Source organism: Larus michahellis, chromosome 13 (genome assembly GCF_964199755.1).
Source record: "Larus michahellis chromosome 13, bLarMic1.1, whole genome shotgun sequence".
In the NCBI taxonomy this organism is placed as follows: domain Eukaryota; kingdom Metazoa; phylum Chordata; class Aves; order Charadriiformes; family Laridae; genus Larus; species Larus michahellis.
Genome location: NC_133908.1, coordinates 6,475,129 through 6,500,748, shown reverse-complemented (window position 1 = coordinate 6,500,748; position 25,620 = coordinate 6,475,129). Strand labels below are relative to the sequence as shown.

Genomic DNA, 25,620 nt, shown 5'->3' with positions numbered 1-25,620 from the left:
GTTCAGGCTTCTCTTCACAAGAGAGGAGCCTCTGGAAACCAAAGTGACTTTTCAATGGCTGCAACACTGATTTTGGAGTTGTTCTGTGTCTGTAACATTCAAAGCTGAAACCTGAGAGATTAAGATCCCAGTTGTCCCATCCTAACTCATTAGGGAATATTTACCAACTTTGGTTACTCTCGCAAGCAAGTGGGTCTTACGGGTACTGGCTGTTTCAAGCAGAGCCTTCAGGACCAGGTGCTCTATTCTAAAAGCCAGGGCACAGTATCTCCTACTGCCTTTTTACCACACTTGGTTGACAGACATCCACATAACCACCAGACAAGAAATACCCTTCCTCAGTACAGTCTAACTGATAGATAAAACCAGAACAGCTGAATTAGACTTTGAAATTTGCTACTTCTACTTCAAACCCAACAAAGGGCTGCGTGCTTCAGAATTTGCCTGTTTTTCATCTAATAAACAATATTTACTATACCAATAAATCTGAAACAGAAGACCACATACTTTACTCATTAATAAATAACAGTATCTAAATATCATACCAGCTGCTTTTTTGCTTTGTGCAGATTACAGCAGAGATACTCCTCAGTCTGTATCATAGAAGTAAAGTATTTTACTGTTCCTAGAAAACTGTTTAGATTTTTTTGCCTGAACTGCTCTCCTTTCCCTTTCCAAAGCCCTCACTACCCCCAAAGTGTAAACATCCTCTGCTTTGAAACTCTCCCCTTGCGGACTGGACTAAATGCAATTATGTCCTGAAATATTTAATCCAGCAGTGTTAACTTTGGCCAGTAGAAGTAAATATAAGTGAATGAAGACAAAATAGTAAAAATTTAACTCTAGTCCCTGAAGCCAAATGCTCACTGCCGTACCAGCAGGCAGGAGACAGAGACACAGAAGCTTGTGATGACAAAGACACATCACACACCAGACAACCAGCCCCTAGCCAGAGATGACCGGCTTCCTATCAGACCTGGTAAGTACTTGGTGGAGTATTTACATCTGTGACATTTTTGTATGCTACTAGTGTTTCAAAGAAAACAATATCAGTATCTCAGTTAAAACAACAAGGCTCCTATTCACTAAAAGCATCTCAGAAGTGGTTCTGCCCACCATTTTGAGATATTACAGAAGTTTGCATTTTATATGCTCTGCCATCCATCTTTGTCTTATTTTTATCAATATGTTAATGTTTCTTAAATGTTTTCATTTACTGGAAAATATTTGCTTGCCCTCAAACATAATTTGCTTTGCTTACCTGCTGAAAAAAGAGTTTTGTTAGGTATATCACTAATTATTTAGTGCAAGAGATGATAGGCAGAGGTTTTGAAAAGCAGGGAACCGGACTAGATGTTGGCAGCTGTGGCACCTTGATAGGGATGTTTGTGGGAGCCTGCAGCATTTATATCCTGGCTATGGCTGAGTCTTGAACCCTCACACATCAGTGAGGCATCTCCAGTTAGAACCATGTCTCTTTGAGAAAGAGCTCCCAGGTCCTCCACACTTAACCTCTTGTCCAGGAAAGAGGAATATGGTAGGGCACCTCTGAAAGGCTGTCAGTTTTTCATTCATTCACAGCATATTCACTATGTCCTGCTGCAAAGGCTGTGGTAGTGTAAACCTAAGTGCTGTGCTGGTTGTGTATTTTCAGACACATATTCAACTAGAAAAAAATCAAAGTGGGATGCCTGTTCTCAAAGCTTCCAAGAGATTAAGATGATCATGCTGCTCGAGACAGGCAGGAAGGGAAAGAGTCCAGAACTGCTGGTGGCAATAAGACCTAGAAAAGACACTTTCCTCCTACAGCACAGCTTGAGCAGAACCAACGCAGAAGGGAAATTCTGCCCCAAGACTTTACCTTGCTGTTCCCTCCTCTCCACCTAGGCAAAAAACCATGGATTTCCAAGGGCTGCCACACTGACAGAAGCCAGAGCAGAAAAACATGCTACAAGAAATATCAGGGGGTTTTTTTGCCCATTTCAGACTTCTTTTTTTAAATTTTAGCTGTTGTGGGCAATTTCAGGAGTCTTTGCCACAAAACTTGAGTTGAGGGATCACTGCCCACTATTCAAGGGTCTGAAGGGTAGCTAGCACAGCAGCTGCACTCTCAGATAAGACAGGACTGGTGTGGGCACAGAGGGCCTGTTCACTACTGTGGGCATAAGTCTGAGCTGCAGATAGCCTGGCCACTGCCCCGATAGCAGAGAGAAAAGTAATACCTCCCTCCTCAAAACCACTCTCCCATGTATTAGCCCTGGATTGTGAAATTATCTTCAGATTACTACTCTGTTGACTAATTATCTAGGAGCAAAGGGAAATGTAGTGGTTTCCATAGCTAAAGGCTGCATTTTCTTGAGTGGATGTAGGGAAATCACACGAGGATGTACAATTCACACCAGGGCAAGCAGAGGGAATATGCCTAATTGCAAATCCCTTGAGCAAACGAGATGTTTCTGGAGAATGAAAGACCCATTTAAAGAACGGCCTGATGTGGCTACAAGCATAAGAAGATTTTGGTTTACCTCTGCAGGTACAGTACCAGGGGCTCTTTCAAATGATCACTGTCCTGGGGATTGGTGGAACATTCCAAATTGGCTTTCAAATTTCTACAATCACCTACATGTCTCAGGTAGGCAAAGACACATGTGGCACACTGGTTAACAGCAGCACTGAGTCTATATTCCTGTTTGAGGATGCTTTTCTCTGGCAGTCAGCAAGGCTTTAATCACTTTAATCACAGTATTCTTCTCTCACGATTCTTTCCCATTACTATGCTATCACATAAAGCAGAACATGTCAAAGTGTTGAAAACAGAAGAAAAGAGGAACTGCAAGTTGTTGTTTATAGAACTGTTTCTCAGAAGATGCAGACTGACTGGGGTGGCCTATAAACCTAGAGCACCTGTGCCTACTTCAGTGGTCTCATTTGACACTATTCTTCACTACAAGTCCGTGCCTCATTTCCTCAGATTTCAAGGACAAAAAAACAAAGAATGAACTCCTTTTAATGGCAAAACGAACACACCATACTCTATTACACTATATCTATTAGCTAATGCACACTTTTAGAGTTTATAAGAAACAGTGACTTTAGCTGAAGCAACAAAATTATGTTATAAATATAATAAAATACATGCATTGGAGTCACAGTTATTGTTAATGAAAATTCTTTTTTCTGTCTCAGCATGTTAAGGCATTCATTAATGAAACTTGGCTGGAGCGATATGGCTACCCCATCCATCAGGATAACCTCTTGTTCCTATGGTCTATCACAGTGTCCATCTTCGGTATAGGAGGTCTCTTGGGTTCTTCAGGAAGTAGATACCTAACTGTCAAGTATGGCAAGTAAGTATGTTTAAAGACAGTTTGACAATTGAATTTTAGCTTAAGGAAATGCCAGTTGAGGTTTTGAAAGTGAGACAGACTTTTAGGCTTAATCATGGCTGTAATACAGCCAGCTTAGCAGTGGTGTTAAAAGATTTTGCTGCTTCTTGCCCTTGTCCTGTGGCACGCAGTAATCAACTGTGCTGCCGGCCTGTCACACCAGACACCATTACTCAGGTTGGGTTAGTGTTGGCACAGAGGAAAGGCAGCCCCCCGGCTGAAGACCAAATGGGTTTCTTGGAGGTGCTACTCAAAATATAGCAGCATTGCGATGATCTAAGTGTTACATTAATGTGTTTCATAACAGATTTTCAAATGCAGAAACGCTTTAAGACTTTTTTCTCCTTCAAAACCCAGAAGCGTTCCCAAACTCCCAGGACTAGCTGTGTGCCAAGGCACACCATGAGTCCAGAGTATCCAGTGCTAATAGTGTGGAAGGGTTTATTTTCTCCCGGACCATATATGTATAATTTCACAAAACTAGCAAGACAATTTCACCCAAAACATCCTACATGCTAGGAGCTTGTGCCATCTCCCTTCTGATTTACAAAAATTCTTTTTACTTTCTTGCACTTACAGAAAGAAATGTCTCTTGTGCAACAATCTGCTCATGATAGTGGCAGCATCCATCATGGGATGCAGTAAAATAGCCCGGTCCTTTGAGATGATTCTAATTGGACGCTTCATGTGTGGAATAAGTGCAGGTAAGTGATTTCTCCCAGAGATCAGCAGGCTCTACCAGAATTTTACATCACTATTCGAAGTAAATAATAAAGCTTCACTAAGAAAATAAAATATTAAAGTCAGTGATCCCTTGTCAGAAGATCTTCTATAACACCCAGCAATAAAGTGCATAATTACTACTAATTTCACTGATAGCAAAGGAAATTCAGCTTTGCCAAGAGCATGAATATTCAGACCTGGAATGTTTTGATACAATATGAGACAAGGTTCTTTTTCTGATCGAAAAATATGTATAATAATATCTTAGTTTTGGTTAACAGTACTGAAAATCATATGGTATATAGTTTAAAGCTGGTATTCTCTTAAGATTCCAGAGAACCAGGCTGTTCAAGGCCATGACCATTTAATTTTGACTCTCAACATATTTCAGGAATGTTTTAGATGAAGCAGGTATTCAACCTGCTTCAAAGCAGGAAGTCCTTGGGGTTAGTAAAAAGAGCTGGGCATAACCAAGCAAATTCACTCCTGCCAGGTAGATCACATGCAGCAAAAACATCCTGTGATAGTATCAGTATGTCTTGTATTTGTCTCCTACACAAAAAGTTTCCTTTCTGTTCATTTTGGATATTCACAGGGATGCCGATTTTAACTTGTTTAATTAGAAATTAGTATCTGTTTTTCAAATAACCAGATTTTGTACGTTTCTTCTCTGACATACATTTGTATTGAAGAACTACAGTTGTATTTTGAGAATTATTCACCCACAGGGGCCCTGCTGTGATCTAGAACCTGTATCATGCCTCATGCAAAGACTTTATTTTTATTAAAGAGATTGCATATCTCCATTGCTTTGCCATCCCATAAAACCAGGAGAAGAACATGTTGATTTCAAAACAGATAAAAGGAGCTGTAATCAGCATATCAGGAAAAAGCTCTTATTCCTGCACTAGTTTTCAGCATGTCTGTACTTCACTAACAGCTGGAAACAACAACTCTTCCTGTAGTCATCAAAATAATTGCTGGATGGTGGAAAAGAAATACTTGTGTCTCCTCTCAAATCATGTACAAATCAACATTGAGTATAGCCCTGTATATTTTAATCTGCTATGGATCTACCATACAGCTATTCTATAGCATCGTGTCAGAAAAGGTTGAGATTATGTCAGTTACCTACAAGCAAACTAAATATTTCTACAGAGTGTTTAGTTATTCAGCACTTGCATACTCTCTGTCCTTTGAAACAGGCTAAGGCTCACAAGAGATACTATGATGAGGCTACACCTACACCACAAAGGGAAAACTGTACATTTCTTAAGATCAGGAAACTGCACTGTGCAGAGAGGACAGGAACCTAACACTTTTGAAGAAAGGGTTAGAAAATCTAGTACTGAAAAATCTCATGTGTGGTTTGAGGTACGAGCAATAGTTTGGTGCATGAGGCAGCTATATTCTGTAATGCTTAATTATTTACGTGAAATTTTATTGTCAATGGTTATGAATGTCTTCTTTCTTCTCTCCCATAATTCTCTTCTCACCCCAAGGTCTTTGTGTTCCTCTACATCATCAATACGTTGGGGAAATTTCCCCTAGGAAGCTACGCGGATTTGCAAACTCTACTTCCTCTTTCTTTTGGTCACTGGGAAAAGCCGTAGGGCAAATTTCAGGACAAAGGTATAATACAATTGATTTCCCACACGATTAATTTCTGTCTCCTCTACTTTTTGCTTCTTACTCTGCTTTCCCATCCATTTTTTTCTCTCCTCAAAACCAATGCAGTAAACTTTTATTCTACACACACATTTTATTCCTGCCAGGGAGCTATTGGGGAGCCAGTACCTCTGGCCCATGCTGATGGCCTCCTGTGGACTTCCAGCACTGGTGCAGCTGATCACTCTGCCCTTCTTCCCTGAGTCTCCACCGTATCTCCTCATGCATAAAGGAGACCAGGAAGGCTGCAAAAAAGGTAACTGTGGGCTCCAGGTTCCTGCTCCTCACTTGACTTTCAATTGTTTTGTGATGTTTACTCTCCCCATATGGAAAAAAATAAACAGGACAAAGTTTTTCCTTGCGTATTTCTAAAATGACTCTCTGAATACCTACTAAGTGTATTTTTGTTGTAGTCCCCACAACGAACATGAAGCTACTTCTCTCTACAGTTCTGTATTACAAAACCTTTTGCATTCAGCTGACACCACTTGTGCAGTCAGTCTGATGATAAATGATAAATGACTGTTTGCACTGCAGACAATGCTGCACTGCACAAGGCACCACTCACCTCTGGTCATTGGTTGTGTACCCTGCTTATACCCTGAGGGAAGGAGGAAGGGAGAAAAGTGGACCCATGGGCAGGGAGGGACTCACTGTTTACCCCTAAGCCCCTCTGTCAGAACAGATTCCTCTGTGCAGGAGGGGAGCAGGGCTCTGGAACACACTTTAGAATATCTCTGCCACAGTTACAGGCCATGCATGCTGTGCTGCTAGGCACGTGCATCACCTACTCAACAAACTCATTAGGCAACAAACAAGAGACAAATTAACATGGAAGGTCTCACTCTCCTTCTCCTCCACAGCCATAAGGCAGCTTTGGGGTGAAGGCCATCACCAAGCAGAGATTGATGACATCATGAAAGAGAAGGCAACAATGAAAAACACCAAGATCTTGAGTGTCCTGGAGCTAATGAAAGAACCAGCTTTCCGTTGGCAGCTGTATGTGATAGTTATTCTGACTGCCACAGTTCAGCTATGTGGCATCAATGCAGTTGAGTGTACTTCCCCCTTAAAGTCTCAAAACACTTATGGACATCATGGAGACATCATGGTTCCCAGGAGTTCCCTCCATTTTTCTCAGACTTCTCAGGCCACAACTTGCTGTCTGCCAGCCCTGCTACAGGGCAGCAGTAACAGACTGCAAAGCTTGGCCGGGCTCTTCATGTGACGTTCCATTGCCCGGCTCTTGGTTCTTGCTGGAGTTACCTTCCTTGGTAGTTAGGCTTATTTAACAGCCATTTTTGGAAGCTGTTACAAGGCCCCCAGAACCCACTCTTATAAATGAGCCTACCCTATATTGGCAAAATCTGCAATGTAGTTTTATGTTACTGCTGCTATTTGCCCCCCGGCTCTTAGGATCCTCAGATGTTGGGATGGCAGTATGCTCACTCTACCTTTAAAGCTAATCAACGAGCATACTTGCTGTTCTGGCAGCTTCTGCAGTTCTCCCCATCTTCCTCACAGCAGCACTTTTCTGTGATTGTTTTGAAGCCACAGTTTTGCAATTGCCTGCATGATTCTTCCACTTCTAACATCGTGGTGCAGGAACATCTGCAAAGAAAATACACAGTTGAGTCTAACACAGCTTAAACTGGAATCTTCACCATCTTAGCATATGTCCAAACAGTACCAGGCATACTTGAAAAAAAAAGATGCTTATTTTACTCCCTCACGACTCCATAACACATGCTCTTCTTTCTTGAGAAAGTAGAATACATCCTATAATGATGTTTTTGGATGGGCTCTAGAAGTGATGAAATACCTGGCTGTTTCTGAAAGCACCTAAATCTGTGCTCTCTGCAAATCTAATTACATTGCAGTGCAGGAGATCCTTTTATCCCAGCATTTTATCTTTTATCTAGCGAATGAATTAATTAATTACTTTTTATAATATTTTTGTTTGCCAATAAAGTAAATACTACCAAAAAGAGTGCAGAATTCTAGCTCACTCCAAAGCTAAGCTGCATGTTCCTTGGTTAGCAGCTCCTATCTAGGGCAGTGTCACACAGGCATGGGTAAGAAATCAGCTATTTTCTTTTCTTACTGTTTAATGGTTTTTTTTCCAGATCTATTTTTATACTTTTGAAGTCCTCCAGGCAGCTGGCTTTGATGAAAAAATGATATCCTACATGACCCTCTCTGTTGGACTCTCTGAACTCGTAGCTGCTGTAGTCTGTGTAAGTCACATTACAATGGGAATGGGTCACAATTTGTTCTTCTGGCTCTGATATCAGTGTGATTTCTGTCCTTTAGAGCTCCATCATTGAGCGACTGGGCAGGAAAGTGCTCTTAAGAGGAGGCTATTGGATCATGGGTTCACTGCTAGCTGGTATTACCGTGACTCTCTCCCTACAGGTAAGGCAACTCTTCTCATGGCAGATCTCTTTCCATTATCTATTCTATTTCTAACCTCCGCTCACAGGCAGGACCATGCTACTGAGAAAGGAAAGTGAGGCTCAGAAGTGCCAAAATAACTTCTGTGTTAACAGCTTACGCTTTGGGACAGGTAGAGGGGAATATCCTAAAGACCAAGCTTGTCTATGCATAGGAGTAAACCCTCTCTCAGCAAGTACTCTGTTGTACTCCTGCCTTCCTTTCAACATGATCCCATGAGCTCAGCAAGGAATACATAAAACACTTGGAGACTAGCACTGATTCCTGATTTCATCAGACTGCAAGGACCAAACACTGGTCAAAAGCATAGATCAAAAGCCAGTCCTAGGAAAATGGCCCTTTCTATTCGTTCAGTTTTTAACAAGCGACAAGAAAACCCCAGAGTCTTTGCATCAGTTAATTTGAAATTTAACTTTGCTGTAGAAGGTACTGGGAATGCACATATCTGTTCACAGAGTATAGACCAGGTCACTTCTATAACACTGTGATATGGCTGTATCTTCTTCACAAGCAAGTTTTCTGGGTTACCAGTATTTGTCCAAAAGCTGCTCTATAAATGCTACTGTAAAATTAACCTTGAAGCAAGGTGGCAGCAGACTTCCAGTTTTGCTTCATTCATGAAGGATCTCAAACATAGGAGAGAGAAATCTTTTTCCCTAAAGTATCGAGTCTAATATCTTCTTGAATAAGATCTAGGAAAGTTCCTTTTCAGTACCAGTTATTGAATGTATCACTTAGCAAAAGTGAAGAAAGATATGATTTGGCGTTCCCACACCTGTAAGGGTTGGGGGAAGCACCATGGGGTCAATAAGAAAGGAGGACAGGGTGGAAAAGTACTATTCAGACTTCCTTTAATTGAAGACTTCCAAGCTTGACAGCTGCTCTACACTAGCAAACCTGCTTCTCTACTCACCTAACAAAAACCTCACTGCTCTGTCCACAGGGAAAAGCACTCACAATTCTCTGCCAGTTCCCACACACTGTATATTTTTTCTTGCGGTGATAATGTTGGAAAACAAGCAGCATTTCTCACCTACAGTGATTAACAGATTTCACCCAGAAGTTTGTTACATTTTTGTGTTGTTTTTTTTTTCTCAGGACTGGTATTTCTGGATGCCATACTGCAGCCTTTGTCTGATTATCTTGTTTGCAGTTGTCTTTGGAGTTGGGCCAGGTAAGTATTCATTCAAAAGAAATAAAGGAATCGAGTCACATGAGCTTATTAATATGGCTAGGAAAATACTGCATAATATTGCATAACATTTTGCATAAGTAAATTCATTTAACCTAATCTTGTAGTCATTTAAACAGTGTGGGTCCAATCATTGGACATAAACTTCAATGCCATCAGGTTTGGGTTTTGCTAACAAGAGGAAAGGAACACAGTAAAAAGCACTCATTGGAAAAATACAGCAGAAATAGAGCAAAAGCAGATGGGTAAAATATTTTTTTTTAAATACTAAGAAAAAAGAAAAAGGAAAACCCGGAGTTCATTGAAATTCAGTGTTGTATAATATTACAACTTATCCCACACAGACAGCAGTTCAGAAGACCTACTTTTGAGTAATTCTGTTCCTAGCATATACTACTTTTTCTCTTTAATTTCTTTTTTTTTTAAGCCTATTCGTTTTTAAAATATTTGCCTTTCCGTATGGCAGGGTAGGCTTATTTTCCTAACTCAAAGCTGTCAAAGTCCTGTGACTTCAAAATGTAACCGCAATGCCCAGGAAGTGAATCCAGGAAGACCCCTCATTGGTGATCTAGCAGTATCCTGCTAGGAATTCTTGTTAGTAATATTAATTGTTATTCCATCCTCAGACCGCTTCTTTCATGAGAAGATGTCAGGCTTTCTCAAATGTTAACTACTTAATTCTTGAATCTCCCCAATAAATGTATTTGAATAGTTTACTACTTTAATAAACTGATGTCTAGCAGTTTGTAAGACACCACAAACATTTTCTTTTCTAAAACGGAGACACATACTCAAGTCTTTTGAATGCCAGTCCATGACAGTAGCATCTATTTCCTAACTGTGTAACAGTAACACTCAATCCAATGTTCAAATCAAACACATCAGCAAGTAATAATTCTTATTCTTCTTTCCTTTCAGCTGGTGCCACAGTTTCCATTAGGGTTGAAATTTTCAAGCTCTCATGCAGACCACCCGCCTTTGTGATCAGTGCAGTTCTGAACTGGCTGGGCGTCTTTGTGATCGGAACAACCTTCCCATTCATTGTGGTGAGTGTCTTTCCCTGGAACACTCCCCAGGGGCACTAAGCTCAAGTCAGCCATGGGAGCAGAAGGAAGAGCATCAGGAGATGACAATGCCATATTAGTCTAGAGTGGCCTTGGCAGCTGCTCTCCCCTGTCCGCTTTTGCAACTGAAGGTCCCCGATTTTCCTAAGATACTTATTCAGACCGAAATATTAGTCAAAGGTCAAAATGCAAAGAGCTCCCTATCAAATGCAAAACACTTTGGGACTCAAATACAAGAACTGTGCCAAAAAAGTGACAAAAGAAAAGATAAGCTCATCTTGCTCTCTTTCTCATTTTGCTCTTCCCTGCAGGAAAGACTCAAGCACTTCTGCTTCCTCATCTTTATGGGGGTACTTTTCACTTCAGGGATGTTTATCCACCTATTCCTTCCAGAAACAAAAGGGAAATCAATCGTGGAAATCACAGAAGAATTCAATAAGCTAAACTTTAAAAAGAAGCGTATTCCGTCAACTCCAAATCACGTCACAGAGAATTACACCTTCTGCACCAGGCTTTGACCGGCCGTTAGGGGGAGTCAGGTTTTCTTAAAAAAGAAGGGAAAAAAGACATTCGCTGTTTTCTGACTAGCAAGTCAGTCTAAATGCACTGTCAGCTTTCACATCTGTCACTTACAAGGTTCCCATTTTGCCAAACCAGCACCTTTCTCAAGCACTCCACTCTGGGCAGCTTAGAAAAGGAATGATGGCTGATATTAACAGGATAGACTTGTGTGAATCATGAGCATTTTGGCTTAACTTGCTGATGTGTAAATCTCCTCTTAGCAGGGCAACTAATACACATTGAAACTACATGTAGATTTTATAAACACTCTGCTGCACACAGAGAAAGGGAAGACCTCTGATTCCTTCTCTCTCTGTGATTTCTGAGTGTGTTTTTACAACCCTGAAATGGGAATAGTAAAGTTCTTGGCTTGCTATCTCTGGCTAGGGTTCAACGCATAACAGATTAAAGAAAAAATTTAGTGGAATAGGAGAGTAATTCTTTGTTTCTGTAGACTCAAATGAATAATCAAGCCTTGCCAGGTTCCCATGCATACTGCCATGTTGTGCTTGTGCTGTATCTAGTTTGACAGACTTCAACCCTTTTGGATTGAAGTTTTCCATGTCATCAGCCATCCTTTCTTTGACTTAAATTTAATTTTTTGCTAAAAAATCAGCCATTTGATTCTAAGTTCAGACTTGTTCGTGAAAAAGTATGGGGGAAAAGTTCCTATACAACTCTTCCCAATGAATAGTGCCTTTCAATGGCAACACAGCTAAAGGACACGGGGGCAGAATCCAGTCACCATAAAACACAAGCACCTAGAGTCATTTTAGATACTCTGTGCTATCTTGCCCATCACCATCATCATCTTGAGTCTGTAGCTCCTCTTCCAGGATCACAGTTACCACAGATGTCTCATAGGCTGTGAATCCCATAGCAATTTAGCTGCTACTTGCCTTTCTGTGACTTTTGGCTACCTGGACCAAATTTACACCAGAAGAACTGCCCCAGATTGGAACTCCTGACTGTAACAGAACAGCTGTTGCTTTACTGTTCCTCTTAAAGAAATCTGTGCAGTAGCTTACTGTACATACAGCAGACTGTCAGCAAAAGCTCAGTCATGTCTCCATCTCTTGGATACATGCAGGGCTCCTGCCTAGGGTGTATTTCTCCATCATGACTAAGAAGTGATCACATATACTCATATTTCAGGGATGTGCAATCAGTACAGACTCTTCAGTTATTGTTCACTGCAAGTGTAGATACTGATTGACAGCTGTAGAGATGACTGTAAATATTTTATGCCAGACTCATACAGCTAGGTAAGACTTGAGTAAGAGTGGGAAATGTAATTCCAACATAAGGAACTTCTAAGGTGTTCATTTAAGCATTTCCAACAACAATTTATGGTTTATTTTACAGTCTCTCATAGGACTTCTGCCAATTTTTACAAGCATGTCGTATGTATAAGGATAAGGAAACAAAGTGAGAGAATATGTTAAAACATATCATATGCAACTTTTCTAACTTCCAGATTTAGTGTGGTATACCATACCCAATGATCTCTGTTGTAGGAATGGATGCAATATAATTTTCTACACTGATCTATAATCAACATCTGTGCTTGAGTTCACATACTGCAGGCTTTCAAACTGTGAATGATCTTCAAGGCAATCTGATATCGAGTTCCTAATTCTTCTTCCTGCTATACATAGTTAAAGGTAAAAAGAGCCTGTGAGCCTTAAAGGATAGCCTGATCTTGTAAGGTACCACAGGCATTAATTGCACCAGAAACTTTTTTAAAATATGCAAATTCATGGGACTTTTCTTTAGAAGGCGTCTAATACTCTGCACGTTTTCCATTATTGAGAAGCTAACACAATCCTAGTAGCAAAGCAATACTTTTAGGAAGAACAGAAACAAAGCTAAGGCTCACAGTAGAGCACACTACACAAATTAAAATCCAATCTCTAGATTGCACAGTATAATAAGTGGTTTTAACTCTGATACTGCTTTGAGTGGCATAATTACATCAACTCAAAGAAGGTTATTGAAAATATGAATTCAATTGTTCATCTTAACGGCTGCTTATTTTTAATTGGAAATGTTAAACATAATAAAAATGGCACATTGCCTTGTAACAAAACTTCTGGCCTCCACAAATGTTTCTTTCCCAATATCAGGACCTCCCTTAGGGACAGATGACTAAAAAAAAAGTTATTGGTGTGCGTACCCTTCCCTGATTGGGGTTTTTCATCATTCCTCTCTTTAGTATTGAAGGACACCTAAGACTTCTCACTAAAAGATAATCTACAAAACATGAATTGTCCTTAAAGTCAGTAAAGCTCAATAATTCTGTAGTGTTCCATATATAAATACACATACACATACATGATTAAAAACTAATAGTTGTTTGCATACAACTACCAATATAGAGATGAAATCTCAACTTTTTGAAAACAGAGTTCTCTTTTCCTAACCAGTCATTCTGAAAACATCTTTCATTCCATTACAACAATACCTGAAGTCTTTGGAAACATAAGCAGAGTGGCACCACGTAGCATTGCTGGAGTGACTCTCTAGTGAACCACTCCTCTGATTTCAGTTATTCATTAGATGTTATTAGGAAAGCCTTCCCCATAAGACCCTCACCAGGAAGTGACCTGATGCCCTACGGAACATTAATGTGACAACAAAGCAGAACAGCTATTTGGACCACAGGTCAACCTTCGCCTGTGCTCAGTGGAGCAAGAGCTGTATTCTGATAAGTCTGGTCAAGGGATGAAACAGCAAAAAGTCATGGTTCAAATATACATGGGAGGTGACAGAGACAAAAAGGACAGTCATTCAGAAGTTTCAGGAGCACTACATGTACATTTTCTTGCAAGACACCAGCTGATAGGTAAGATATGTCTCAAATACTGACTCTAATTGAGGCAGATATAAACACTTAAAAACCGAATCAGTGAAATGCTATCAGCTAGACACACACACCAAAAAAACATTATCTAGTTGGCCTCTATCAAGGAAGGCTTAGACAGCTTTGCATATGTGTCACATGTGACTGTAAAATTGCAAGATAGATGACTAAATGGCCTGATGTTGGGAGATTTCTGCTAAGTAGTTGTTAGCACTAATTATGAAGCTGATCACCTAATAAAGGGGGCCTCAGCACAGTATAAATAATAAGAGCACAGAAGCAGTACAGAAACTAAGCAACATAAATGCAAAAGACAATATGCATTAAGGGCATTATGGGAGGAAGGCTTTTAACCTACCAAAAGCAGAAATCCAAAATTAAAGCACAAGAGCAAAGGGTAAAAGTTACAATATGTATAAAGTATATCAAGTAGAAGTGGGTGAAGTAGAACATAAGAAAACATGTGCAACAGGCTGCATCTGAGAAGGAATGCCCCACACTGGTGGCTACCTATTATTGCCTGTTTGTGCATTTTCCCAATATCATCTAAGCAAGGCAGATACTAGCAGCTAACATGGCATTTCTTTCCTTTGTCAGATGCACATTATGTTGTTTCAACTTTGTATGACTCTACAGAAAAGGAGATTAATTTTTAGCATCAAAGGAACAGTCTCATTTGTGCTCTAACAACAGTTTATCTGCTGGAGAACCTAACCTGGAAAAAACCTGCCATGAACCCTCATCAAACATCAACAACAAAGTCAACTTCATAATAAGGACCACAGAACAATGAGAGAAATGGCCAGGTGGTGCTACATGCTACATTTCAAACATAAGCTAAAGAATCTGTGAATATTCTTTGCATGTGATGTATTTTCTAGTAAATATGACTGATTGATTGCATCTAATAAGCCTTTTATGATTTCTTCATCCTCATCTTCTTTAACTGAAGTGTATATGGCAAATGAAAACTAAGCCATTTACCAACTAAATACATATGAATTAATTACGAAAAAAATAAAGTTAAAGCCCTGAAGGCAGAGACATCAATCCAGCTATGGAGGTTACAGAACAGTTTCAAAGCAATCTTTTTTTCATCACAGACACAGAAATAAATATACTGACTAATGGAAATGCCAGACAAAATTGTGCATGATGTTGAATCTTCCTCTCCCAGCAAAGGAAAATCAGCTACTATTAAATATTCAGCTGGTCAAGCCTGGTGTGCTTTAAGTTTGCACCCCATTCCAAAATGATGGAGGATTTCAATTCCTCTAAGTAATGATTAAGTTACGATATGCTCCAGTTGCTGTCACATGAAGAGAGAATAGCTCTTTCCTGTTATATGTCAAAGTCCTACAGTTCACTGTCCAAGCCCCACCTAAGATTCCTAACAGACAACTTTGTCTTTATGTTTCTCAGCTTATACTGAAAACTAAACAAGTTATGGTTATTGAAATCCTGTTTAAAATGGATGTCTCAGTTCCCTGTCCCCCAAGCACAAGACAGAGTTGATGAAGAATACAGGTTCCCCTCAAGGGACACAGTATTGTTTACTCGGGCTAGATAAAACCGTTGGTTGAAATATTTAATCCAACAATTCTAAACTTTGTACAACAGCTGAAATATGTGTAATTAAATCAAAACCCTTTGAAGTAAAATTTAACTTCAGTAACATGGGACTAGTTCACTGACATTGCTGTTGCATAATGCGAGCATTTGGTTCTTTTGGCAGGTACTAGCCAGTAAGCAACAGGAATTGGCTCTTTCATAGGAGATGGCTACCTTCTTCTCTGACCTGGTGAGTATCTGGTCACTTTTTCTCAGGGCTCTGACTTATAAAGGACAAAGCTAACATAATACTAAAGATCCAGATTCCTTAAAGATTGTAAGCTCTTTTGCGACAAGACCATCTTTCTCTTCTGCATTTAATCATCACCAAGAACAAAAGGGCTTGGGGCCATGAGAATCATGTTGCATGGTCTTTTCCATGCAACAAGATAAAATAAAATAAAATATGGATAAAATAAAGATAAGATACGATAAAATAAAATAAATAAAATAAAATAAAATAAAATAAAATAAAATAAAATAAAATAAAATAAAATAAAATAAAATAAAATAAAATAAAATAAAATAAAATCTAACAAAAGTTCTGGCAGTTCTACCCCTGACAATGCTACTGTATTTTTGTCTTCTGAATTACTGAAAATAATACTAATTATTAAGCACTCTGATTAACTCCTGAAGTAATGAATATATTAACTGTACTGCAAAAGGCTAAGAAATTCATTACATAAGCTTTAAAATAAATGACTTTCTTCATTTCATCCAAAGATAATTAATATCATTCCTCAGGTGTTTCCATAGTCTTAAATAGGGAAGAAGTGATAACTATTTCTTGCTCTATTTCTCAACGGCCAGCGAGAAGCTATTTTGCTTTCCTTTTTAAGTATCAAAATTGTTAATTTGTAAGTCTGGTGCAAAAAAAAAGGAAGATTGAGAAGGTGAGTTCTTAATTTGTTTTAATGCTTTTGCCAATTAGCAAAGCCATTGACTCGGAGACAGGATTTTTAAGGAAATTTAGTCTAGTGGTCCATAGCTTCTTGGTTCTTGTCATGTGATAACTTGGGAAATCCAGCTGTGGACTAATTAAGTAACAAACTCTTGAAAGATGGTCCTAAGAACTGTAAGAAGGACCATTCTTCTAAGTATCTGCCAGTCCGGCATTATTCACACTTGCATTACTTTGTTTCTGCCTGATTGCATTTTCTACTAGCTTCACTTCATCCAGGCACCGATCTCCGAAAAGCTGTGAGCTCCTGAAATTCATATCTAACATGAAAAGAACACAGAGCACAGTGTCCTCTATACAGACATGATGTTACTGTCCCGGTATGTGATGTGCTGAATAAAAGAGGAGAGGCAGTTAATCTCCAAAGGACGCTGCACAGATCCTGATGGGCCTAAAATCACAATTGTCCTCGGTTTGGTCTGCTAGGTACAGTCCAAGCTGCTTGAGGATAACTCCATCTAGACTTGCAGGCACGTGGAAACAGGACAGATTATCAGTGGTATCACATACCTCAAAAAGGTCTACGTCGTTACATGCTATGTTTTTTCTTATTTACAATTAAAATTATTTAATTCATCAAAGCAGCCAGCGTATCTCAATCCTTAATCCTTGACCAAGGAAATTTTAGCCAGACAGTATTTTCCTAGCCTGGAAGACGCCAAGCTCTTCAAGATGCAAGCACATACTTTCTTGGTTAAATAAGTAGAAAAAATAAAATATTGAGAAAGGAGAAATGAAATCCCAAGTCACTCAGGAAGATTTTTGTTTTAATGCAACTACAGAGGCTATTCCAAATTATTCTCTTTGTAGTCCATGCCTTTTTGAAAAAGTTGAATGTGAAAAGGATCTTTTCTTTATTATGCTAAAAGATACGACACAGTCAAAAATGAAAGCAGTAAGTACAATAAAAAGTTGTTGATTTTTAATGCTGTACTTTTGTGGCATAACATTATGGTTTGATGTACCCAGATTACTGCAGATTGCAGACAAGGAAAATGATTCCCTCTTCCAGGACTGCCAACCTGTCAGATACTGCAGGCATACAGTGAAAGCTGCACTATCAGGAACGTCTTTTAAAACTATTTCTCCTTGCAAGCAAAGTGGTGGATTATCACTCTTATACTAGCACATAGTCTTGCTATGGCACTGTGGCTGATGATTTCACTTTGGCAGCAAATTAGAGGGATTTTGGAAAAATGTTTAAATCCAAGAGGATCTGAAGTGGACAATGCAGGTTTCCAGAGGGAAAGGGCAAGTGTGCAACAAAGACCCCGGCCCTGCACAAATCTAGACTAACGAGAAGATGGTGGAGCATTTTACTCTTCCTTTGCAGGTTCAGTTCCGGGGATTATTTCAAATGATCTTAGTGTTGGGAATTGGTGGTAGTTTCCCATATGGATTCCACATTTCTGTCATCAACTACCCTTCTGTGGTAAGTAGCCGCCTCTCTGAGGTTGAAAACAGAAAATGGAGAGCCTGAGCTCTCCATTCTCCCACAAATCTCAAATTTACTGAGCATTCAGCTGATAACATTTATGCCATTTCTTTGGCTAACAGTAACATCAACTGTTAATCTCATTTTATTTTCCAGCACATCAGGAAGTTTATTAATGAAACCTGGATAGAGCGACATGGCTCTCCCCTCCATCCTGAGACAATTATGCTGTTGTGGTCCTTCATTGTGTCTGTTTATGGGATAGGAGGATTCCTGGGGAGCCTCTGCTGTGGCTATTTGACTACAAAATACAGAAAGTAAGTGTTTCTTGTAACAGCTCAATAGCCAGAAAGTACAGGGAAATACCAAGGTGAATGCATAAACTTCTTGGTTGAAGCAGTCTGATTGAATCATAGAATCATAGAATTGTTAGGGTTGGAAGGGACCTTAAAGATCATCTAGTTCCAACCCCCCTGCCATGGGCAGGGACATCTCCCACTAGATCAGGTTTCTCAGAGCCCCGTCCAGCCTGGCCTTAAAAACTTCCAGAGATGGGGCTTCCACCACCTCTCTGGGCAACCTGTTCCAGTGTCTCACCACCCTCATGGTGAAGAACTTCTTCCTAACGTCCAGTCTGAATCGTCCCATCTCTAGTTTTAATCCATTCCCTCTAGTCCTACCATTACCCGTTGAAGACTAAACAGTTTTGGTTTGCTGGTACATACACGTCTTTCAAGTAGCAAGCAGTCTTTTATATTGTTTATCTGCCCTCCCCAGTGAACTGTACTTCTGTAAATGCTGCATTCATCAAAACATTGCTGGATCAGTGCCTCTGGGAGTAGCAGGATAGTGTAACTGCCTTGTGTTCTCTTCAGGATGCCCTATCACTCTCATAAAGATCTCCCAAGCTCTACAAACCCCCAAAAAGGAGCTGTGTGTTTTGTGTTTGTGACATGTTATATGCAGTTACTCTAACCACCTGGAAACCAGGTGTGAACATGTGAAAATGTGAACAGAATAGAAAAAAAAATAAATTGCCTGTAACTATGCTGTAAACATACAATCAGCACCAAACCAAATTGTCCAAGAGACATTTCTGTTCTTGGCAATCCATTTCACTGAAAGTCAGTTCCTAAGTATCTTTCTCACTGGGTGGAGAAAGGATTCCTCACCAGTCTGGTCTGTTCTCAGTGCCTTGTGTAACACCACTAATTTCATTTTCAGAGAAATTGGCAAACTTGGTGTGACCCACTTAAAGATCTGCTCCACAACCCACTGATCCAGAGGCCCCTCATATGGGTCTTAACAAACCACCTTAGCCTGCCTGCAATTGTGTTCTTTCCTATCAGGTAAGTGCCCCCAAGAAATTTCTTGTGGGACACTGCCTTATCCCACATGCAGAGGGCCTCCCAAGATTGAAAATAAGATCATACACTTCTCCCATGGGTTGTTTAACACATGATAACCTAATTGTTGAACCACAGTCTTCTAAACACAGGATCTCTGTGAATCCTTAATGCATGCAAGTGTCATGGCAAAACAACTGAGTGCAAGACTTTGATCTGAGCTTGAGACATGAGGGTTGTGAACATACCAGCTCACGATTCACACAGAGTGTCTTCTGAAATATGCTTCTGAAAAGTTTTTCTGCCATCTCAGATCACATCCATTTAGCCAAGAGTGTCTTTAATATGAGCTATTCTAGAGTGGGAGCCATGGACGCAGATTATTTCCGAGGAACAACCTGACACTTTATGAGGAGTTCTAGCCATTTAAAAATCTTGGTGACAAGCTGGACCATTCCTTTGATCTCTTTTCCCTCTTGTACTGTGGAAATGCTGATGAGGTGTTCCAATTGTTTAAATTCTAACCTAAGAAATACTAATGAATTAAAATCCAAAGGATCTTGAAATTTTAAAGAATCACTTTACCTATCCAAAGTGAAGATTATTTCAGCCATTCCTCAAAATAGCAGGAATGGCTGTACCATGCTTCCTATCACAGCAGGATTAGTCAAAAGAGTACAAGAGATTCTCATTTCACAGTAAATTATCATGGGCTTTTTTTTTTGTCTTTCAGAAAAAAGTGCCAAATGTTAACCAACCTGATCATGCTGGTAGCTGCCCTTTTCATGGCCTTCAGTAAAACAGCCAGATCTTTCGAGATGATTCTGCTTGGACGCTTTCTCTATGGCATTGGTACAGGTATGTGCTCATGCCTTGCTGTCCCAGGATTGTCTCTACAGGTATTGCCATTCTTGGAGAATGATTTCTAAAGCAAATATACTAGGCATTTCATAAAACTGAAAGACACCATCCCTTTTGCAAGAAATTTTAATCCAAATACTAGAGTGAATGGAAACAATGTAAAAGAGGATGGAGTCAGAAAGCTAAGCTTTTCTAAATATTTTAACAGTCATTTATCCTCCTCTTTGTTAAAGGTTTTTCTCTCAATATACATCCTCAGTATGTAGGAGAGATTTCACCTAAGAAGCTGCGTGGATTTACCAACTCCACAGTTGCTGTTTTTCTGACACTGGGAAAACTCACAGGACAGGTTATTGGACTACGGTAAATCCTCCAATCTTTCTTTGAGGTTACACTAAAAGTAGTAGAAATCTTTCTATAACCTTATCCTCTCACCTAGCCAGTGACTGAGAAGCTCTCTCATCTTCCCCAAAACAGGCCTTCACTTATGCCAGAAGAAAAGTTTTGACCATATTTGAGGCAAACATATAGTTTTAAATATAGGAGACAGAAAATCAATTACTCATAACCTGATTTCTGCTTATTTCCACACCCTTTCTACTAGGGGATTTCCCCGTCAAAATTTCCTACACTTATATGAAAAGTCTTAGCAAGATGTTTTGGTCCTGTGGTCAAACAGTGGTCAAATGAGTCTCATCGGCTCTCTAGACATTATATTGGATCCTAATGATATTTAGAAAGTTTTTCAAAATGCCAAATAATTCCTTTAAAATTGTCTGAAATAAAAATAGCTAAATTTGTGAAATTTGCCAGATTATCAATTCAGATTTTTGCTTCACTGCACCCTTGAATGGAATTTGAACAATCTTCATCACTCAGAAAAATTTCCTGAACATTCATTACATTATTTCAGCATAATTTTGTTTCACATACACTTTCCAGGGAGATTTTAGGAAGCGAAGCTTTGTGGCCATGGTTGTTAGCATCTAGTGGACTTTCAGCATTGGTTCAACTGGTTACTCTCCCATTTTTCCCTGATTCACCATCCTACCTCCTGATACAGAAGGGTAATGAGGAAGCCTGCAGGAAAGGTAGAGTGTGTACTTTCCTCACTTACTTCACTTCATTTGATATGTTAGATTGACAGCCTCTATAGAAGACAAGAAAGCAGGGCAGAGCTGTACAGCACAGTGCAGTGCCATCGAGTAATAGCAGAGGCAGCTCTAAATAAAACAGTTGAGGTACCTATGGCAATACGACTGTATTAACCTGGGGCCTCACTCAGTTTAATAAAGTTAAGACAAGAAAGACAGGTATATATTAGCATGTCTAATGTTTCCCACTTTAGTGGGAGCTACTTTATTTCTTTCAAGGAAACAGTTTAGACAGTTCATTTTTTATTAAATAAAATGTACTTAAATGTTTAGTTTGTCTACAGTTAAGTCAACTCAACATTAGAAAGTTATGCTACACTCACAGGCAACCGAAACAAAATTTTTCCATCTGCCGGCTGCCCTAGACCCAACCAGATGGCAGAAGCAGACAGAACCAACACCGCTACCAACACCAATGGACAGGCAGGCTAAAGGGTTTAACATATCCACTCGCGATGGAGCTACACTGGTAGAATAATCCACTCCCCTCTTTCTCCCCAACAGCCATCAGGAAGCTCTGGGGGGAAGGAGACCATCAAGCAGAAATTGATGACATTATGAAGGAGAAGGCTGCAATGACGAGCACAAAAACTTTGCGTGTCCTCGAAGTAATAAAAGAGCGATCTTTGCGCTGGCAACTTTACATCTTGATGACTGTCATGACCACCTTGCAGCTTTGTGGAATCAATGCAGTTGAGTGCTCTCTCTATCCCCAGAACAAGAGACAACTCTAAGCAGCATTACAAACCCCTCTAAGTCAATGCTATTACACCAGCTTAGAACTGCATCACAATAGCAACACTTTTTTCACAGGTGCATTTCTTCTCTGCATTTTTCAGATATACTTCTATTCTTTTGAAGTTTTCCACACAGCCAAGTTTGAGGAATACCTTATTCCATACGTGTCCCTGGGAGTTGGGTTATGTGAATGCTTATCCTCTATATTGTGTGTAAGTCTTTTCAGACTTGAGTTTGAAGGAAAAATTTAATGTAGTCAACAATTGTACTTTTCCTTACTTGTAACTGGGCTCAGGGAAGATTTGCATAACCTAAGACACATCTTCCTGCTTCTGCGAAACCACATGCAGGATAAAAGGCAGCTCTTTTCCCAAATTATTGGCATGACTGTATGTCTTTAGACTCATTTTTATTCTGTAAAATAATTTTCTGATGTTCTGGATTAGATGTGTGTATGTATGTGTGCACAATTGGATATATAACAGCACACAAGAAAGGGAACTCTCTAACAACAGCTGAGAGTTGACTAATAAACACAGCTAAATGAAAAATGAATTAGCTTTGAAGAAGCTAGCCAAATTCATTAGGAATTAAGAGATTTTGTAATGACATTGATTTCTGGCTATTACTCGGATAAGTCTTCTGTGAAGAACATGTGGTGAAGGGAGGAATTATTTCATTTGAGAACTGGCATTTATGACCCGTGTATTCTGCTTTTCAGAGCACCCTTATAGACCGATTTGGGAGGAAGGTGCTGCTATGGGGAGGATACACGCTGATGTGTTCTGTGCTAGCACTCCTTACCATGACCCTGTCACTGCAGGTAAAGAGGCAGCAGCCTTCTGGCTACTTACTCAGCATCAGCCCACCTTTTGGTCTTGCCTCACAGGATACCTACAAAAACTTGAGTCAGTGGCAGAAAATAGAGAACTCTGCTATACTGTCATGTATCTAACGGTTTGATATCACTGGTTTCTCACTTTTAGCATCAGTATTTCTGGATGCATTACTTCAGTGTTATCTTGATCTTCCTATTCGTTATCTTCTATGGAATTGGACCATGTGAGTACTTCAGTGGCAACTTTGGGAGGAAATTTTGTATTGTACTGCTTGGTGACACAACTAGTAGAGGAAGAACAGACTAGTCCCATGGTAAAAAGTTCTGGAAATTAAGGAGGAAAGGGCAGATATATACAAGTAGGAGACAGAAAAAGAGTACAGACACCTCAAATTTTATTGCTGATCACAGATTCTAAATAATTTCAAATACAGTATCATCTTCTCCAGAGGAGTTGAGACAGAACTTTCAGAACAATTTTTAAAATCCTCAGCTAAAATCAGGATTCTAGGCATTGCCAGGTATATTAATCATCTTTATTAAGTTAGCAAGTTAAGCTTTATGCCTAACAACATGCTTCAGGTGGAACTGACCTCAGGAGCCAAAAGGGGAGCTGGTTTTATAAATTACTGTGCTAATAATGGCTACCAGTGCAATATGGAACTGCACAGATCCACTGGCACCAGAAAAAGGATTCCAGTGTGTACAAGAGAAACCTAAATTAACAGCTGAAAACCAAAATTAACAGTTGTAGTCCCTTTCTGGAATCAAGGCCTTTCACCTTCGTAGCAGGGGCCACCTGCCAGCAGGCCACCTATTCTGCCTGTCTGCCATTTTCTACCACTGTGTAAGTAGACCATTGTGAGGCTCTTCGGCAGGAGCAATGAAACGAGTATACCTGGTTTGTGTTTTGCTTTTGTTTTTCAGCTGGAGCCACTATATCTATTATGGTTGAAATCTTCAGCCAGTCATTCAGACCATCAGCCTTTCTGATTGTTGGCTGCATCAACTGGATGGGACTGTTTGTACTTGGGATGATTTTTCCATTGATTGTTGTAAGTGACTCTAACTGGATCCCTCCCTCCAAGCTAATCCACTTCTGAATGCTGGCAGGGAGCAAAATAATAGCAATAAATTGCAATGACATGCAAAGCTTAGAGCTCTGTCCCAATACCAAACCTGCTCAGGAATCCCCCAGGCCTGTCAGTGGAGCAACAATTGGACTCGGGTCAAATGTGGCTGGTGGAAACTCCCGGCTTAATACCCATCCTGGTTTGTGTATTGAGCACACATTTGAATTTTAATTACTAAGACACAGATTTGCACCCAAGGGCAGGGAAATAGTAGTGAGATTCTTATTTTCCTTACAGTGTCTCGCATTTCTGCTTGCAGGATAACCTTGGACCCTTCTGCTTCCTCATCTTTTTGGCAATCCTTGCTTTATCAGCAATTTTCATCTACCTGTATCTCCCTGAGACCAAGGGAAAGTCAATCATGGAAATAAAAGCAGAGTTCAACAAGCTGAACTTTGGGAAAAAAGAAACCTCAGTCACTGAAAATAAGTTTCCTAAGGAGCAGGTGTTCTGCACCAAACTATGAATGTTTAGAGGAGAAATTTGCATCTCTTAGAAAAGACAGGAAACAATGTTGCAATAGAACTAAAAAGGAAACATTAAAAACAGACTGCAAGCTCTTGTGCCTTATTCCTTATTCCTTTTTTCTTTTTTTTTTTTCGTAATACAGATATGAGATTCATTATGCTAGACTTTTATTTCTTGATTATATCCCAACATTTTCACAGGATATTTCACCACTCCGTTTTAAGATTTACTGGATATAAAGAGATTTTTTTTCCATTAAAAAAATGCTGTTACGATAGTCTACCTTATGAAGTTTTAAAACATTTCGTTAACAGTCCATAGGGCCCAAATCCTGCTAGAAGAAAATACATATAGGATCTGCTCAGAGCCCTGGATCACAGACCTCAGTTGGTCTCCCTTGTTCCCAGGAGTCCTGCCCAATGCCACGGGTACCTCAAGTTTGTAATTGGGCTTTCCTAAATGACACCTCACTAGCTCTAAGCACCTCGTAATCATGAAACTGCTGACAAATAGCTCAGAGTATCAGAAATATGGATGACCAAGTAAAATAATTTAAGAAGGCAAACCAAGGGAAGGAAGGATTAAGAAGGCCAAATGATCGTCAGTCATGAGGCTGGGAAAACACAGAAGTCTAAAATATTTGCTTAGCAGTCCAATAGAGGAAAAGCCAGACATGTAGTTTAAGGTGACCCAAGCAGACACAGATTCAAAACTTAGCACAGTAAATTAAGAAAAAAGGTTCCAGTCATGATAATAGAAAAAAAACATATTGAAAGTGAAATTGTCCTGTCCAAACAATCCTTCTGGAGATGTAATAGAAATCTCAGTGCAGAACACCCTAGTAACTCTATGCAGGGAGAAGGACCTGCCAGAGATATTATTGTATGCAAAAGAAGTAAAATGGCTGCTATGAAATAAAGCACACTCCCAAGAGCATCTGTGGTGTCTAAGGATCTGATTTCCAACCTGGTACATCAGCTTCTGGGAATTACATCAGATGTTTTCAGAGAAGAAAGAGTTTGTTTTGGAAATGTTTTTCCTGTTATGTAAGCAAGCTGTGAATAATGAGTGATTATTTTACCCAGCAGAAAAAATAGGCTGTAAAGTTCATTAGAAATCCAGTCTAAGTTTTTCCAAGTGATCACTAACAAGTATAGTATG

At 39.6% G+C, this 25,620-nt stretch overlaps 2 protein-coding genes across 4 annotated transcripts; both read left to right on the top strand.

Moving 5' to 3' along the window:
• The first annotated feature begins 955 nt into the window (after positions 1 to 955).
• On the top strand, positions 956 to 11,311 carry LOC141750819 (solute carrier family 2, facilitated glucose transporter member 11-like). The gene is made up of 12 exons (XM_074606574.1): positions 956 to 979; positions 2,534 to 2,632; positions 3,187 to 3,347; positions 3,966 to 4,090; positions 5,612 to 5,741; positions 5,885 to 6,033; positions 6,641 to 6,828; positions 7,904 to 8,014; positions 8,091 to 8,192; positions 9,330 to 9,405; positions 10,342 to 10,469; positions 10,799 to 11,311. Exons 1-12 carry the CDS (start codon positions 956 to 958, stop codon positions 11,003 to 11,005), a joined length of 1,500 nt encoding a protein of 499 aa, XP_074462675.1. The 3' UTR covers positions 11,006 to 11,311.
• Positions 11,312 to 13,672: 2,361 nt separating this feature from the next.
• Positions 13,673 to 24,953, top strand: LOC141750818 (solute carrier family 2, facilitated glucose transporter member 11-like). Of its 3 annotated transcripts, XM_074606573.1 has the most exons (14): positions 13,673 to 13,893; positions 14,509 to 14,717; positions 15,647 to 15,712; positions 17,820 to 17,918; positions 18,078 to 18,238; positions 20,001 to 20,125; positions 20,362 to 20,491; positions 21,071 to 21,219; positions 21,787 to 21,974; positions 22,122 to 22,232; positions 22,742 to 22,843; positions 23,007 to 23,082; positions 23,786 to 23,913; positions 24,251 to 24,953. In XM_074606573.1, the coding sequence occupies exons 3-14, from the start codon at positions 15,689 to 15,691 to the stop codon at positions 24,455 to 24,457; spliced, it is 1,500 nt and encodes a 499-aa protein (XP_074462674.1). In that variant the 5' UTR covers positions 13,673 to 13,893; positions 14,509 to 14,717; positions 15,647 to 15,688; the 3' UTR covers positions 24,458 to 24,953. The 3 variants fall into 3 exon arrangements, with proteins under 3 accessions (XP_074462674.1, XP_074462673.1, XP_074462672.1); XM_074606572.1 differs by lacking the exon at positions 13,673 to 13,893 and having other exon boundaries at positions 13,898 to 14,717; XM_074606571.1 differs by lacking the exons at positions 13,673 to 13,893; positions 14,509 to 14,717; positions 15,647 to 15,712 and having other exon boundaries at positions 17,790 to 17,918.
• The last annotated feature ends 667 nt before the right edge of the window (positions 24,954 to 25,620 follow it).